At 52.2% G+C, this 17,219-nt stretch overlaps 2 protein-coding genes across 2 annotated transcripts; both read right to left on the reverse strand.

Moving 5' to 3' along the window:
* Positions 1–4,811: 4,811 nt before the first annotated feature.
* Positions 4,812–5,733, reverse strand: KRP23_10376 (uncharacterized protein; the record flags this gene model as incomplete). The annotated part of the gene is made up of 2 exons (XM_067880818.1): positions 4,812–5,013; positions 5,153–5,733. The coding sequence occupies 2 exons, from the start codon at positions 5,731–5,733 to the stop codon at positions 4,812–4,814; spliced, it is 783 nt and encodes a 260-aa protein (XP_067742208.1).
* Positions 5,734–6,138: 405 nt separating this feature from the next.
* Positions 6,139–7,386, reverse strand: KRP23_10377 (uncharacterized protein; the record flags this gene model as incomplete). Its single annotated transcript, XM_067880820.1, has 1 exon — positions 6,139–7,386. The coding sequence occupies one exon, from the start codon at positions 7,384–7,386 to the stop codon at positions 6,139–6,141; it is 1,248 nt and encodes a 415-aa protein (XP_067742209.1).
* Between the last annotated feature and the right edge of the window lie 9,833 nt (positions 7,387–17,219).

Consider the following 17,219-nt stretch of genomic DNA (forward strand, 5'->3'; position numbering starts at 1 on the left):
GTTTTCAACAAAGGCACTCCAACTTTGACAAAGTGCCTGCCACTTGGGCACTTTGCTTCTGCGAGAAGTCTTCTTGCTCGCAAACCATCGGAGCTCATGGAAGAGCCCGATGTAGTAGTCGCGCCTTTGATTCGTTAACGGATCAAAGTGTAATCGCTTCGCGACGTCATCGTCAACGATGGCGTTGCACGAGCACAGCGCGTACAGATTCGGTGGCGCGGTCGCACCGAATCGGCTGCCGATCTCAGACTGAGACGGCATCCACGGCTCGCGCACTGGCTCAGTGCGCGAGGCCGCAACAACAGCGGATGGAGCAGAGTCATCTCCATCCCGCGGAGTCGTTAAGGCTCCAGCGGCAGCGAGCGGTGTTCCACTGCCGCTGCGCGAACGCTTCGAGCTCGAAGCGTTCGAGTCGTCCTCGCGTGGACGACGTAGACCCACATTGGGGTCAGTGTGGCCCGGAGACAAGATGTCCTTGTCTCCTTCGAGTTCCCCCTCCTCGACTTCACTTCCGTAGTCGAGGGGAACTCCCTCTCCACCCGGAGAGTAGATACCCTCTCCGGTTTCGACAGCAATGATCTTGCCTGTCTTGTTTCGGATGGCATGTTTCTCATGCCATCTCGAGTGGTATCCAGCAACAGAGAGGCGACTCTCTGTTGCCGCGCTTGTCGGCATCGCCGTCGAGGCGATGTCAGTAGCGGTCGTGGCTGAGGCAGCGGCCGTCGTCGCCTTGGAGGCGACGACAGCACTTGCTGTTGCCGAAGCGGCCGGCGTCTTGGACGAAGACGTCGTTGGCGTGCTCATTGGGAATGAGCACGTGTTCTCCCGAAGAAAATACGGATTGACGTGTCGAGACCGGCACGTCAAATCCTAACGGGGGGATGGTGTAGCGGGGCTACACATTCGGTTCACCTCCTACCTTAGTGCAACATGCACTAAGGCATACATTCAGGTGACCACCACAGGGTGGTCCACATTCATAGCAAAAGGCATATGACTGGTAGAAAGTAACACCTTTCTACCAATGAGAGTCATTCAATAGATAGGGGTTCTGCCAGCCATCCAATGGCAGAACCTCTCATTAGAAATATCAGTTTTAGGAGGAAACCCCATTTACAATCAATACAGTTCTCATTTACCACCAAAGCTTCCGTTTGGTTCATTTATCTAGGTTTAAGTATACTTGTGGATACAAGTATACTGAACTTAAGTAAATTACTCCTACGCTTCCTCCTACACGTGCGCACACGTGTAAGCTTAAGTAGTGGGTCTAAGCAGACCCATTACAGACGTGGAGGTCAGGGAGCACGTTTTGGAATGCCCCAGTGCTCCGGGAGAGCGGAGAGCGCGAGCGGAAACGCTCGGCCTCTTGTCGATGGTTATCGACTGAGCGAGGAAGTAAGAGAAACTTCCCGCTCGCCCCGATTGGTCGATAAGATCGAGTCTAAGTGGGGGAGGATGTAACGGGGTTACCTGAAGAGTGCCCGTCACTCTTCCGAGTTGGGTACATGGTGTACCCAACATCACTGACACGTGGTGGTGGCTCACAGCCACCCATACATAAAACATATAGGATAAACTATAGTTGACTTAGGAATTGTATTGCAAGACGATCTCTAGGTAACTAACTATAAATATATCAGTCTATAAACTACGTTGTCTAAGTCAACCGTTCCCCAAGACCGGGAACTAGTGAACCGCCGTTCACTTGGAGTTTGTATACTCCTAACACTTCCTCAAGCGCAAGGTGCTGTGTGACTCCCGTCATATATAAAGACAACCCCAATATAGAACAACTCGGTCCTGATACAAGATCCGAAATTATAAAGTCGATTTCACGAAAATAATATAACCTCGAGTTTATATATAGGCAATATATTAGCGTACGTACCAGAAAGATTAAAGAGATTGAATATTCAAGCTACCAAGTGGGGTAGCAGCTACCGCGTCAAAGTGAGGGGTAGGACTGGTAAGATGGTTATATGTTAGTAATATGTCACGCCCAATCAATCAAAGACTGGTTGCGAAGGAGTACAATGTCTCCATTGATACTCTTAAGAAGTATATGTCGCCAGACTACATTTGCGAAGTAGGAGGACAACCGAAGACGAGGCACTTGCTTGCAAGAGAGTAAAACTCAAAGTGATTCATTCAAAGCTCATACCTGCAATGCATGCCTTCAATACGTGCCGTGCACAAGGAGGAAAGCATCAGCCTAAAAACCCTTTTGAAGGCTGACCCAAGTACCGTTTTTACAATGGTAATCATATGGAATCTCACCTATATGAGGGAGTTGGGCCATCTGTTTTCTATGGTAAGCTAGAGAACGTTCTTTCTACTCAAGTGAGTTCGTTCAAGGTAAATATTGCTCTCGGATACGAACTTGAAAGTAATGTCGATGTAGCTATTGTTAAGGTCATTGGATATCCAGTTTTATATGGACGAGTATTGGAGGACCTGCCTATTCCACGACAATTTATATCACAAGCACTGAAACTGTTCATCAGCACGCCAAGTACACGCCAAGATGACGATGGACACTACAATCGACGCACCGCCACCACCAATCTGCAGGTAATACTGCACAGCAGACAGCCGCACTTTTGCTAAATTCGAGCCAATCACAACACGCATATATCATATTTTCAACCAATCAGAGTTTCATATCAACTACGGTGCCTTGTCAGAATCGAATCAACCAACAATTTCGCATCACATCCTCCCCACCCGCTGCCGTGCTTTCGCCACCATGCCCCGCCTCGTTGGAAAACGCTCACCAACGCACTCCCCCACTCCGACGCCGACATTCTCCTCGAGACGCTCAAGAAGTTTACTGTGGCAAAGAGCGACGTCGGCAACTGCTGCATCTGCAGCGATGCCACGCCGCACTCCATGCGCCCGCAACTCCTGCGCTGTGACTGCACCGCATGCGCGACTGCCTCGCCCGCACTCAGATGCCCCTGGCGCGGTCGTGTTCGAGCATGCCAACTTCTGGATGTTGTGGCTATAGACGAGCTCAACACGCACGTGACGGCTGCGCGCGGGACCGTTCCACCCCGCCTGACGTTTCTGATGAAGGATGTTGCTCGCGACTGGGCCAAGCAAGGGCGACGCCCAGCTCGGATTTGGCACTCGCTCATCCAGCGCTTCGGGCTGGACGATTCAACGGCGCCTCCGCTCAGCGTGGTGCAACGCTTCCTGCACCATTATGTTGCCACCCAACTCGGCGGCAGCGACGTCATGGCGGCTATCCGAATGAAAGTTAGCAACTTTGGCTTTACTGGGCATGAAGAGGAGACAACACCCTTCACGTTTACGTGGCGAACCGACTCTGAAGGTAGACCCGTCGTCGGAAATGGCAGCGAAGCCAAGCCATTCGTCGTGGGCATCAGCACAAAAAAGCTCCTGCGGCAAGCGGACCGCGATCCTAGCAGTTTCGTGCTCCATATTGACGCCACCTACAAGCTGACCCAGGTCGGCTACCCGGTCGTCGTTGTGGGCGTGTCCGATCGCGCGCGCCGCTTCCACCTTCTCGCTATTTTTATAGTGTCGCAACAGAAGGAGCCCCAGTTCACTGAGGTGCTGTCTTTGCTCGCTCAGATCTTCCTCACTGTGACTGGGAAGCCACTGCGCGTGCGGTGGGCAATGGGCGACGCTGATGCTGCGCAATGGAACGCGCTGCAGGACGTTTGTGGTGGGGACGACACGTTCCGCTTCCTGATGTGTTTTTTTCACGTGGCGAAGAAGATCTACGAGAAGACGCGCGTCCTAGACGCTGGTGTTGCAGCAATGGTACTACGTCACCTGCATGAACTGCATTTTGCTCGAAGTGAAGCTGAGTTTCGACAGCAACTCGAAGAGGTTCAGGAGGAGTGGCTCAAATTACCTGAACTAACGAGCTTCGTCAGCTACTTCAACACCGTGTGGCTGAACGAGAGGACGTGGAGGTGGCAGTGCTACCACACGCCGAGTGGCTTCGCTGCCACAAACAACCCTGTCGAGACGTACAACGCCTCGATCAAGCGTGGCGTCACGCTACGCCGGAAACGGAAGGTTGGCGCTCTTCTTGATCGACTCTTGATGCTAGAGCAGCTCAACGCACCAATGCCGGTAATATTGCTACTTGAATCAAGCACCAGAGCTTTAGAGGGAGCAGCGGTGCCTGACGTAATGCTTAGGACATACGATGGTGAGGCCGATACGGATGATCCATTCACAGTCAGGCTAGAACAGCTCAACGCACCAATGCCACTAATATCACCGGCAGCTCCTGGAATAAGGGCAACACCAGGTGTCGCTGCCCCTTGGGTAATTCCAGTTTGATGTATCTGAGTCGATAATCGTTTTTATCGAGATATAGAGTTTGTGCGTAATCGTAGGTGAGGAAACCGCTTGCATCCAGCGTGAGATAGAATGCAGGGTTTAGATCGGTGGGGGATAGCTAAAAATCCGTGTATGTTTGTTTTGTCTCAAGCTATATAGATAAAGCTATTTTCAATCATGAGTACGATTCCAGATTTCGGAGCTTCACTCCCGAAAAAGTTCAAATCAGCATCCATGGGTGATATCCCTGCGCTTGATATCAAATCGCTATTTAGAATGGTTGTGTTGGGTCCATCGTTCATATATATATACTTCCTCAATAGGCTTGTTCTTGTATTTTCCAAAAGTAAGTTCGAACGACATGGTCTGTTAGTGGTATCTATATACATACCCCTTTATTTTTTTTGAGAAAAAATAAATAAATGTAAAACTATCGGCATAATGTTCTACTTCAAGTATTTTTTTTTATTCTTATGACATCCAAGGTATCAAAAAGCGTTGCGTCTACTAACGTGAAAAACTTCACTTGAATTATTGGTTCGCACGGTTTGCTCTACGTCGAGCTCTAGCTCTTTCAGCACGGTGCCATTCGGCATGAGCAGCATGTTCACCATACGTTCGCAATCGTACACCACAAGCTGGAACACAACACACGAGATCAACTTCTTCTTCCGATGACGATCCGGATTCCTGGTCCAACACAGCGTCCAAATCTTCACAATTAACAGTGAAGCCAGGAAGAATGGTACCACCATCAAGATCTCTCCACGCGCTATTGCCAACGCGTCGAACAAGACAATTTCCTCGGGCGCATCGCTTGTATTCGCACATGATTTTGTTCTTTGGATCAATGAGCCATCCCAATTGCACACCGTGAGGGAAGTACTCGTGCCGCATCTTGTGATCGAGAGCACCAAGCTTGGAATGTGAACCAGTGAGAGTGTCGATTTCCACCACGAACGTCGGAGCAAAAGGTTCTCCACCACGAGTCCATCGTTGAGCTTCGGTCAGCTGCCTTGCATCATCTCGAGGCACATACGCCACATCGGGGACCCGAAGCGTTGTGCCATCCAGCACGTATTCATCTAGCGCATTTGTCACTCTTCCACCATGGCCACTCCACGCAGCCCAATTCAGCAGTGCCTTGCAGATGCATGGTCCGATTACGCTGCGCCCAAACACCACCATCCGAAATGGAATAAATCGGCCTTCGTCGACGAAGAAACCAGGCTGCTCGCCAAGTATTGGATGGACCAACGGACCGAACTTCTTCACGTGCTGGTTTAGCTGCTCGAGGGACACACCAGCGTAGTCCTTGACACGGCACAGAGTCTTCTTCGACTCTAGGTCACGCACCAGTCGCGCAAGCACGTCTTCGTGGTCTTTCTTCTTGCCGTTTGCTGCGGTCATGGTTGCCGATGCTGTTCTTTCTCGCACTGGCAGAAGCAAACAAGAAAGACCTTGCCCAGTGTGGTCCACGCTACGAATGAATTGACTTCAAATTGAATTGGTACTTCCACTAAAAAAATGATCAATTCAAATTTGATTCATCAGTGACGGTTCCGAGAACTAGTTCCATACCCAGGAACCGATAGGTAACCGCGGCATAATCCGACGCATAATCATGTCGGCAGACCTCCGATCCTCCACGTTGCTGTTTAAATGGCCCGGAAAGTCGGCAATTCGCGCTCCACTGGAGGCCAAGTTGCCCGACATTTGACTTTCCGAGCCAAACAAACAGCAGCCAAAATAATATTTGGGCAGTACCACGATGCACTCATCACCTAGCCCTAATGGATACTCGCGCGCCCTTTCTTATCGTGCTCTCGCCTCTCCATCCGTGAGACCCGAACGAACGTATTGTAGTTCCAGCTCCAGGTCCTCATATTCACATCGTAGCTCACGTTTTCCCGATTCGAGCTCGCCATTTAGACGCAGCAGTTCCGATACACGAGCTTGAATTGTCTCCAGCTGGCGCAGTAGGTCTTCATTAAGCGTTTTCGCTTCACGAAGTTCTGTTTGCAGCCGGGTTTCCTTCTCCCTGGGCCCTGACGCCTTTGTCGCCGCCTCAAGCTGACCCATGAGTAAGCGCTCACGAGTTTCCAGCGCGTCTACCCGGCTCTTTAGCCGGCCAACCTCGCTTTGATTGCCACGTTGCTGCTTAAGCTCAAGTAGCGGTAGTTGAGTCTGCTTGTCTTCCAAATCTTTCTCCAGTTGCTTTCGGCGCTGCTGTTCGACCAATATCTCGTCTTCCAATGAATCTAAACGCTTCCGGAAAGCCTCCCACTTCGTGTTTCGCGCGGTCCAGTCACGCTCTTTCACTTGCCCGATCGCATTCTCGAGAATTTGGACTTTATCGCTTGACTTTTCACGAACTGTAGATAGCTCCTGGGCCTTTTTCTCCATCTTCAGCTCAAGTCGCTGATTTTTCAGGAGTGTTTGTTGTTGCGTCTCCGTTACTAGGTCGTACTGCACAAGGAATTGCTGGTAGGTCGTCTTGATCTGCATCAATTGATGCTGGAGCTCGCCTACAATTGCGTGATCTTCTGAGGAAGCCATCAAATCACGAAGTCGTTCCTCCTGCTGCTCTAGCTGCCCCACCTCGTTAATTCTCTCGTACAACAGCGCGTTCTCATTTCGAAGCTCATTGTCATCTCCAGAACGTCCTCTGAGCGGTGGCAACTGCACTAACTCGTCAGAATCGACTGCAGCCTTTCGATCAGCTACTTCAAGCGTCTTCACGCGCTCCGTTTGCGCCTGTAGCTCGTTCTCAAGTTGATCTATCCGGTCGTGGGGGATATCTGAATCGCAACCGGTTTTCCCACTTGTATTTCCTGCACCACTTCTTGCACTCTTTTCGGCTTGAAGAACCATGAGACTATGCTGTGTCTTGGTTAATCGTGCTGGTAGTTCATACATCGCTAAGTACTTGGCATGCATTTCTGCGTAACTTTCACCCAGTGCGTTGTACTTCTTCAGCACGCCAGTCATTGCACGTTGTTGCTGATCAGCAAATTCACGAAGCACGCTCTTCTCCAGAGTTTTTTCCATGCGGTCAATCATCTCGTCGGCACCCTGCTTCCACGTCTCTAGGTACAAGACTCGATACTTATGAATCTGTTCCGAGTCGTGCAACTCGCCCAGACTGGATATTGGCTGGGTTCCAGCTCGTGGGTGGGGTTTCCTTACGCAGTGAGTGATCGCTCCCTAACAGCCATTCATAGCCAAAGAATGATGCACGATTTTATCATTGCTGTTCCAGCATTCCACCGCCGTCTCAACATTGTACATTCATTTAATGAATGCATTTGTGTTGGAGAATGCAATCCAACAAGGACCAATGCAATTGTTGCACCATGCATAATTAATTATGCGCTGTGAGGACGCTGAAACCACAGGCTCGAATGGCTATACCTGCTCTAAGAGTTCACACTGACCCAAGTTCCGCAATTGAAATGCCCCGCTTCGACGACAGGTTACCATTCGTTCCCGGGGGTGGACTGGTAGTCTGTCGACCGCTACATAGTGATTCGCACTCGCTATTGTAATGAAACACGATCATTTACATACCCTAGATTCGCGTTCGAGAAGACTGCAAGGCGGAGAAAGAAGATGTTTTGAAGCAGACAGCGATCACCAGTACTTTCAGCGGATTTTAGTGTCAAATTCACCAATGCCCGAGGGTACGACAAGTCTGAAATCCAGAGGCGATACGTGAATGTCGGCTATTGTTTGATGAACTTTCGTGTTCACAAAGTGTAGGAAAGTGTAATGCACTTGCGAGGGGGTGCTGCTCAGTCCATACATTGGTAAGGTCTGTCCGTGCAGCTCTCTCAAGTCTAACTGCACGCGTTGTCCTGCAGCCTGCACGCACTTCAACATTGTTCTCATGAACGCAGCATCCGCAGAGGTGACAAGATGCCCTTCGGGGAATAATGGGTTAAGTGTCAAATTTTACTATCAGATGAAATATAAGTGGGCCAATTATCACCAATTGTTTTTACTTTCACGAATTTCCCAATTCGAATTTCCGCGAAGAACTTTGCGGAACCACAGCCACTTTTGCCTCGAAACACTCAGCCGCCAAGTTAGAAGCCAAGATGCAGATCCAGATCAAGGTACCCACGCCCCCACGCCGCGATCACAGGGGCTGGAAGGGTACTAATAAGTGTGTTTATTGCGCTGGTGTAGACGCTCACTGGCCGGAAGCAGACGTTCAACTTTGAGCCGGACAACACGGTACGATGCGATATTCTGGCGCTTCGGACGGTGTGATACTGACGTTGTTTCTCCTTCCGTGAACAGATCCTGCATGTGAAGTAGGCCCTGCAGGAGAAAGAAGGTATCCAGGTGGACCAGATTCGTCTCATCTACAGTGGCAAACAGCTGTACGTGGAGTTAGTCTTGAAACGATGAGCTAGACACGGATGTTGATGGCCTTGCTGCTCTACAGAGCCGATGACAAAAATAAAAATACTAAGTATATATAACAATTACTACTAGTAATAGGAATGTGCAACTACGTTTTGGATAGTGGATTAAAGTGTAAGGCAAAGCCATCGCAAGAGCGTTGTGGTAAGCATCCACTTTCAAAGTTTCCTTCCATTGAAATTTTCTCGCCAGAGGTCAGTGAAGATATGATGAAAAAGATAATTTCAGCTCCGATGGATGAAAGAATCACTTGCTTGTGTGGATCATCGATGGAGAGATGGAATTTCGCAAAGCACTGCAATAAAGAAAAACATTCGAAGTGGATTAAGTCAATGCCATATCCGCAAGATCTTGGGTGGTGGGGCCCAGACTATAGCAAATGGTAAGCCAGCTATCCAAGTATTATATTTTTATTTTTGATAAATATAAAGTTAGTAATATAGTAAGTGGTGTACTCGTCCGAGCAATACGAACTTAATAAAGAGCGCATCAAGGCGCTACTATCTAAAGACAAGGGAAACGCGACTGGCGAAGCAGCGAGAATATGATGAGAAGCATCGAACGGAAATTCGTGCTCGTAAGAAAAAAATATTCAAGCAAGTCGGAACTTAAGCAAATTAACGAAAGCGAACTTAGCTAATTAATTAAAAAAAAATCTCGGATATAATGTAACGGGGTTACCTGAAGAGTGCCCGTCACTCTTCCGAGTTGGGTACATGGTGTACCCAACATCACTGACACGTGGTGGTGGCTCACAGCCACCCATACATAAAACATATAGGATAAACTATAGTTGACTTAGGAATTGTATTGCAAGACAATCTCTAGGTAACTAACTATAAATATATCAGTCTATAAACTACGTTGTCTAAGTCAACCGTTCCCCAAGACCGGGAACTAGTGAACCGCCGTTCACTTGGAGTTTGTATACTCCTAACACTTCCTCAAGCGCAAGGTGCTGTGTGATTCCCGTCACACTTGGTAGCACTTGTAGTCAATCCTCGCCTACGCGGGTAGGATTGGACTACCTGAATCCTCTGTGGTCTCAAGCATTGAGCCACCATGGATCGCAGTGAGTTTCCTCACTTGAACGACTCGCAGTTTGAGTCCGTTCGGAAGATGGCGGGCATCTTCGGGATGGATACCCTCCAGAGCTTGGCGGCAGCAACACCTGCCGAACGGCTCGAGCGCGTAAGCGCTTTCGACACGTACGAGCAAGGGCTAATCGCCCATGTACGTGGGAGCCTACAGGCCCCTGTGGCTGAACGGAAACCAGTTCAGCCTAAGCTTTTGAGGCTGAAGGTTAACCTCTACGAAGGAAAAGAAGGGGGAAATCTTCACTTCTGGGTCCGAGAGATCGAGCTCGCTGTGGACACGGCTCTCGTCTCGGACGAGCGACTCCGCGTCGCTTTTGCTCTCTCCCACCTAAGTGGTCGAGCAAAGTGCTGGGCGTATACGCGCGAAGCGACAACGCCTGGATGCTTTGCATCCTGGGCTCAGCTGTGTGAGCAGCTTCGAGCCGCCTTCCTCCCGGCGAACTATGAGTACCGCCAGCGCTCACGCTTCCTTGCGTGCAAGCAAGGGAGACGTGAGCTGTATGAGTACATCCAGAAGATGCGGGAGCTTACCGCATCTCTGGTGGGAAACCCACTCCATAAACACGGTGTTCATGGACGGCCTACGAGTAGGCCCAGCGCGCACGCAGCTGTTTCGGGTGCAAGCAAGCACCCTGGAAGAAGCGATTCAAATTGCTCTTCAGGAGGAGTACAGCCATCGACAGGCTCGCACTCCTGCCACTGCGTGGCTTGGGGGCTCCACTCAGGGCGGGCCCCAAAGTAGGGGCCCCTTCAACGGTCCTGTGCCGATGGACCTGAGCCTTGCCGAACAGCACGACATGCGCTGTTTCGGCTGTGGCAAACTGGAGCACATGAAACGTGCGTGTTCCGCGGGAGGAACAACCCGGCGATTTCCTTCCAAGCCCTTCGGTCCTAGGGGTCGCTGGCAAAAGCCACGACCCCGTGGCCAGGGGAACGCAGGGAACCAGTAGGGGCGGGGAGCCCTACTGGGGAAGATCTAAGTCTTCATGAGTGGTGCGCGGGTGGTGCGCACCATGAGGGCTTAGCCCCTGAGAGTCTCTGTACTCTCGAAGCGGAGAAGGGCAGAGGAGGGCTGCTTGTAGTACATGCAAATGTACGGGGATACGATCATCCCATGAGAATCTTGATCGATTCTGGGGCGTCAAAGAACTTTGCACGCCGCCGGACGGTCGCTCGCAAGAGCGACCAGTTCACCGATGCTTTACGAGAAAGCAAAGGGAACGGGCATGTCCTAGTCAGACTGGCTGACGGGACTGTAGTGGAGGTGCCCAAGGTCTTTATGGACCTGTCCGTCAAGTTTGAGGACTTAATTCCACTGAACGATTCCTCGTTCTTGATATGGACAAGTACGACTTGATCCTGGGCATGCCATGGCTTGAGAAGCATGAGCCCTGGATAGACTGGCGCGGCAAAGCCATCGGGGCTAGCCGGCCTGTTGCTACTAACAGAGCATTGGTGAGTCATGTTCCCACCTCTGTCAGCAGCCGGGCCTACCACCGGAGCCGAGTCAGAAACGACTCCGAAGAATTAGTTGCGGCAGGAGCCGCAACAGGTGTCATGACACCGTCCACGGCGGGCAATGGGCCGCCACAGGCAATGCCGGTGGACAGGACTTCGAGTCCAGCGAGGGGAACTGCAATGCCAGCAGTACCCACCGCTCCTGACTATGGCACCGTACGGCCTTCGGCCTTGTCGACGCCGGGGGAAGTCAACTCCCCAAGGGAAACGAGCCCACGTGAGACCAAGGAGGTCGAGACCGTGGCCAGGGTCGAGGTTGCTGGGAGCACCTCTAGTGTGGGTAACAATGTACCACACGGAGTCGATGGAACTCCCGACTCCACCCTTGAGTCACCACCGGCTGTGGGTAACAAAGGACCACGCCGTGGTGGGCATCGACGACGTCATCGCCGCCGTAAGCCGAGTCTGTTGAGACAGACTGGAGTCGCTACACGCGACTCGGAGAGAGAGAACTCTCCTCAGGCACGGCCGGCCGAAGAATTCTATTACTTCTTCGACGGCGAGACCGGGTGTACGGTCAAGGCGGACTCCACAACATTGGCAGCTCTGCCTGAGGTGTCCGAGCTACTGAACCTCGAGGAAATGTCGATGGACGATTTCCTGGCACAATTGAAAGCCGGGGCAATCGCGGAGATGGTGCTCCTGAAGCCGGAGGCCTCTCCAGAAGAGCTGAGCTCCTCTTCCGTTATGGACAAGGATGTCCTGGGCGAGCTTGGCAAGAAGCGCGCAACGCGTACGGGCTCTGCGATCCTCGAGAACCCCAAGGATCCAGTGTATCCTTTGGTGAAGGAGTTCTCGGACGTGGTGTCCAAGGACCCGCCGTCCCAACTCCCACCTGACTGAGGAGTTAGGCACGAGGTTGATCTCGTGCCAGGCACAAAGTACTGTGTGACCAGGCAATGGCCACTGCCTCGCGAACAGTGCGAGGTCATTGATGCCTTCTTCGCCGCGAAGGCAAAGGCAGGCATGGTGCATGAGTCGAAGTCTCCGCACACGACGCCCACCTTCTGCGTTCGCAAGCCGAACGGGAAGTGGCATCTGGTTCATGCTTATAACAAGCTGAACAGCGCAACGGTGCCCGCCCAGACACCCATCCCTCGCAAGGATGTGTTGCTGAACAACATGGCGGGCTGTGAGCTTTTAAGCGCGCTGGATCTGGTGGATGGATACTACCAGATCCTGATGCGCGAGCGCGACATCCCGCTCACGGCGGTGAGCACCCCGAGCGGCATGCTCTGGGAGTGGCTAGTGATGCCACAGGGTCTATCAAATGCCCCAGCGACTTTCAATCGCTTGGTCACACAGTTGTTTAGACCCTTGCGTGCGTTCACGCAGACGTACTTTGACGATAACTTCGTCCATAGCCGTGCCGAGGAAGGCAAGACGGCTATCGAGGTGCATCTCGAGCACCTCCGTCGAGTGTTCATGGTCATGAGAGCAAACAAGCTCTATGCCAACATCGACAAGTGCGTCTTTGCGGCACAAGAGATCAAAGTTATCGGCTGCTTCGTCAGCAGCGTCGACGTTCGAGCCGACCCTGAGAAGGTCAAGGCCATTGCGGCCTGGCCCACACCACGATCCCAAAAGGATCTTCGCAAGTGGTTGGGCCTCGCCAACTACTTGCACAAGTATAGTGCGGGGTATGCCGGGCTGGCACGACCCCTGTCGGATCTCCTTAAGAAGGATGCCGACTGGCGCTGGGAGAACCGTCATCAGGATGCATTCAACAGCATCAAGGCGAGCTTGCAGTGCGCGCCGGTTCTGGCCTTGCCGGACGAGACAAAGCCATTCAGCGTTGTCTGCGACGCCTCCGACTATGCCATCGGTTGCGCGCTGCTGCAACACGACGCGGACGGGCACGAGCGAGTCATCTCGTTCCAGTCCAGGCAGCTTAAAGCTGCCGAGAGGAACTACCCTGTCCATGACAAGGAGCTCCTCGCAATGAAGTATGCCCTTGTCAAGTTCCGGGTACTCCTCCTGGGCTCTGAGCCCTTTGTGATCTATACAGACCACGAGTCCTTGCGGACGGCCACCAACTCTCCGCATCTGTCTCAGAGGATGGCCCGCTGGCTGTCATTCTTCGCGGAATATAACTTCCGCGTCGAATACAAGCCGGGCAAGCTGAACGTGCTTGCCGACGCGTTATCACGTCGACCCGACTATGAGCTCGCGCACATTAGTCGGGTTACGACAGATCTGTACGATCGGATACGCCTGGCATATCGAGATGATGATAATCTCTCTCCCATCGTGCGGTTCCTCACCGCTGGCAAGGAGGTCAAGCCTGCATGGCTAACGCCCCGCCAACGTGCCCGACTCCGTCGCTATGCGTGGATCGATGGCCTCCTCCACTACCGCGTGGACCCGGCCAATCCTCCGCGGATAGTCGTCCCCAACGAAGAGGATCTGAAGTATGACATCCTTCAGGAGGCGCACGATGTGCCTTCAAGCGGCCACCTTGGCCGCGAAAAGACCTTCTTGTCGGTCTCCCAGGTCTTCTGGTGGGCCCACATGTACAAGTGGGTCGTCACGTATGTGAAGGCCTGCGAGACATGCCAGCGTGTGAAACCTGCTGGTCATGCCTCGGCTCCTTTGCAGAGCCTGCCAGTCCCAGAAGACTGCTGGAAGTCGATGAGTCTCGACTTCGTCTTCGGACTGCTGACACGAAGTGTTCCTGGTTTTTCTGTGACGCACCGCCGTCGCGACTCTGGTCTAAAATTTCGAGCATGGATATTATTGGATGAAATGGAGGATGTGACTCGGCTGTACCCGTGCGACACGGGTGACGTATGGAGTGCGACTGATTTATGGAAAGATCTTACGCCTAACCACAGATGGGCCCAACTGGCTGGAAGTGTGTATCCTGGATGTGTACAAATCCACGATTGCAAACCCGCATTATGTCCAGCCCCCGGACTTTCCCTTACGATGAGTGCCTAAAGCCTGGCGGAAAGTGCAGTTGAGAACGTATCTCAGATTGTACCTCATCTTGCTGTGGTTCAGAGCGACTACTAAAGATACTGAACCAAGATCATCCACTACCAACACCCAAGTCGTGCGCTGGAAGCCCAAAGAGTCTGGATGTCAAGTACATCCTGAATCCTGAATCCTGACTCCAAAATCCTGACTCCAGAATACCAGACTCTTGACGGTTGACCACTGACTATTTGACTTCGAAGACAGTGGTACGTCACCAAGTGAAACGCAATTGAACTACCGCCAACGAACCCAACAGAACTGTCGAGTCGACACTTTTGAAGCTACGAAGACAATGTACCCAGACCATACTGAAGCAAAGACAATTTGACCCAAGACATAGTGAAATCAAGATAAATCACCCAGAGCCGAGATCTAGAAAGAATTGATAGCTTAAGGCTTACAGCCAACAACAGAGTTTGTTTTACCCCGTACTGCGCAAGTGAATTCGGCCAAGCCTGCCGACGGAAATCCGGAGGACCCGAGACTACGACCGCAATACAACAAGGGGCGCTGCGACCATTAAGGACGGGTCGTCTGTGGCATCTCCACCTCATAACATCAAGTCCTGACCAGAGGCGCTCCGGCACCCTGGGTTGACCCACCTATTTCATATCCTAGTTGGGTCGCTAGCGTGCTGGTGTTTGCCCATTTCATATTCCCTTGCTATTCGAGGTGACTGACTAGCAGTTGTCCCCCGAAGTGATAGTTTAACTGCTGTGTGTATCGACTGACTATAGTATTTGATAGTTTCTCTCTTAATTGAGAGTGGTGCGCGTTTTATACGAGTGTTCAGACTGACTAGGTGTCTGAATTGTAAGACTCGAGTGAGCCTAGCGAGTGGCCACCGTCCAAGGGTCGATAAGAATAAGTGACGGCTATTTGTATTGTATATAACTCTGTATTTGTTGGCTATTGATATTTGGGGTGCATCTTGGGTAAAGGTGCATCCTGGATTTCCGATACTCTGGGTGTGAAATCCAGACTACACTCTGCCTTTCTGTCGTTGAGAGTGCATCCCGAAGTGGACGTACGCTCGGCACAACTTCAAGGCCACAAGCTCGGTGAAGTGCCGTTTCGTCAAAGACAAACGAGCCGACAGGGATTCCGCAAGGTACCCACGCCACCAAGAACCCAAGGTTTCGCTTCGCGGTGAGATCTTGGATACTTGTTGACTCCTACAAGTCTTCCCCCTTCAATCCTGGAGGAGGAATTCCTGGAGCGCGCTATACGAACCCCCCTGGGCGGTAAAGGTTTCATCGACCTCGCCACAGCTGGTGCGCGTGCCCGGATTTGATTATCGAGGATTTCAACGAGCCCAAGTGTTGAAGAACTGCTGAGTGCCCGTCAACGTCTGGATTCATTCAGAATGCCGGAAGGACGAGGGCCGAAGAAGGCTGGACGCGGAGATAGCGGACGCGGTGAGGCGTCACGTCAGTCGCGTCGTGTGCAAGGATTGCCGGCAGAGGAGCACAAGGATCTGGACACCATTTCCAGAGAGGCTCGGGCTGCGCGGAAGGCTGCTCGCGAGAGCGAGGCAGCGCAAGGTGGGGACGCCATGGTGTTTCCAGTTCAAGATCAACCGGTTGCTGAACCGCAAACCCAGGATGACCAAGATTCGTCCAGGATGCGAGGTTCGACAAACGTGAGTCGAGGATTGGGGATGCCTGGCGTCCCGGAGGAGCACACCCGCGAGGGTGGTGCTCAGGCGTCTGAGGGAGGCGTCGAATTGGTTGAGCCCCCGGAGGTGGTTGACTTGGTTTCTGAGTCGTCAGCTTCGGATGATGTCGTGGAAGTGAAGCGGGAGTCCGTACGCGTGAAGGAGGAGGAGAAGACCCAGGATGCAGCTGTGTATCCTGACTCGCCACCGCTCGCATCGGAGGCTCCTGCGCCAAATCCTGACGTCTTGCCCAAGTTGGAGTCGCGGACTGATGCTCAAGGTGTGAGTTCTGGAGCTCTGGCGGCCGTGGCAGAAGACGTGGTGCTGGATGGCGAGCGCGCAGTGATGTACGTTCGCCGGGAAGTTCGACGTTGGGAGGAGTTGCATTCTGGACGAATTGCACCTCCGAATGTGGATTTTGCGTGGCCAACACCGAGGCCGGATGTCAACACGTACTTCGAGGCGGCGTTCGCGACGGGAGACTACTTCAAGTGGCGTTCTTCGATGGAAAGTCAAGATGACGCCTGGATCTCCGAAGTGAATCCTGTCTGCTGGGGTGTTGGCACGGCCCAAGATCTCACCGCGATCCAGATCCCGCCGACGATGTTGACGTCACGCGAATGTGTCGTTGTCCTGCAGACACTGCTCTTTGAAGCCGGTTTCGAGTTCTCTAACTTGATTCCTGAATGGTCCAAGACGCATGTGTCCAGGATTCCGGATGACTTGGTACGCAGTGTGACGAGTGAAGTTCAGGCGTGCCTTGCTGTTGAACTCATGGAATGGAGGCAAGTCATCGCTGGAGTGCGCTTCAAGGTGATTCCCTTTCTTGAGGAGAAACCTGTATCCAGGATTCAAGAGCAATCGCCAAGACTGGAGTATCACACTCAAGATGCACAAGGCGATCTATTGATGACTGACTACGACACGGATGTGCTTGGACAAGAGTTTGTCTTGAGATTCAGGGCAACCGGACTCAGGGTAACCAGGAGTCCTCGGGGATCAAGCGACAGCGAACCTCGGTTGAAGCGCTCCCAGCATCGACCACCGCGACCGCTGGTACCTTCGACTCCGTCCGCACTGTCCACTCCGTCGCTGTTTTCATTGCCAGTGTACCAATCTTCGACGAGTCAATCGCGTCAAGATTCGAGTGTCCAGGATGTCGTAACCCAGGACGCCGAGAGTCAGGATGCTGAGGCCATGGACACAGTCTCTGC

Source organism: Phytophthora ramorum, assembly GCF_020800215.1.
Source record: "Phytophthora ramorum isolate Pr-102 chromosome Unknown Phyram_PR-102_s0009, whole genome shotgun sequence".
Taxonomy (NCBI): Eukaryota; Oomycota; class Peronosporomycetes; order Peronosporales; family Peronosporaceae; genus Phytophthora; species Phytophthora ramorum.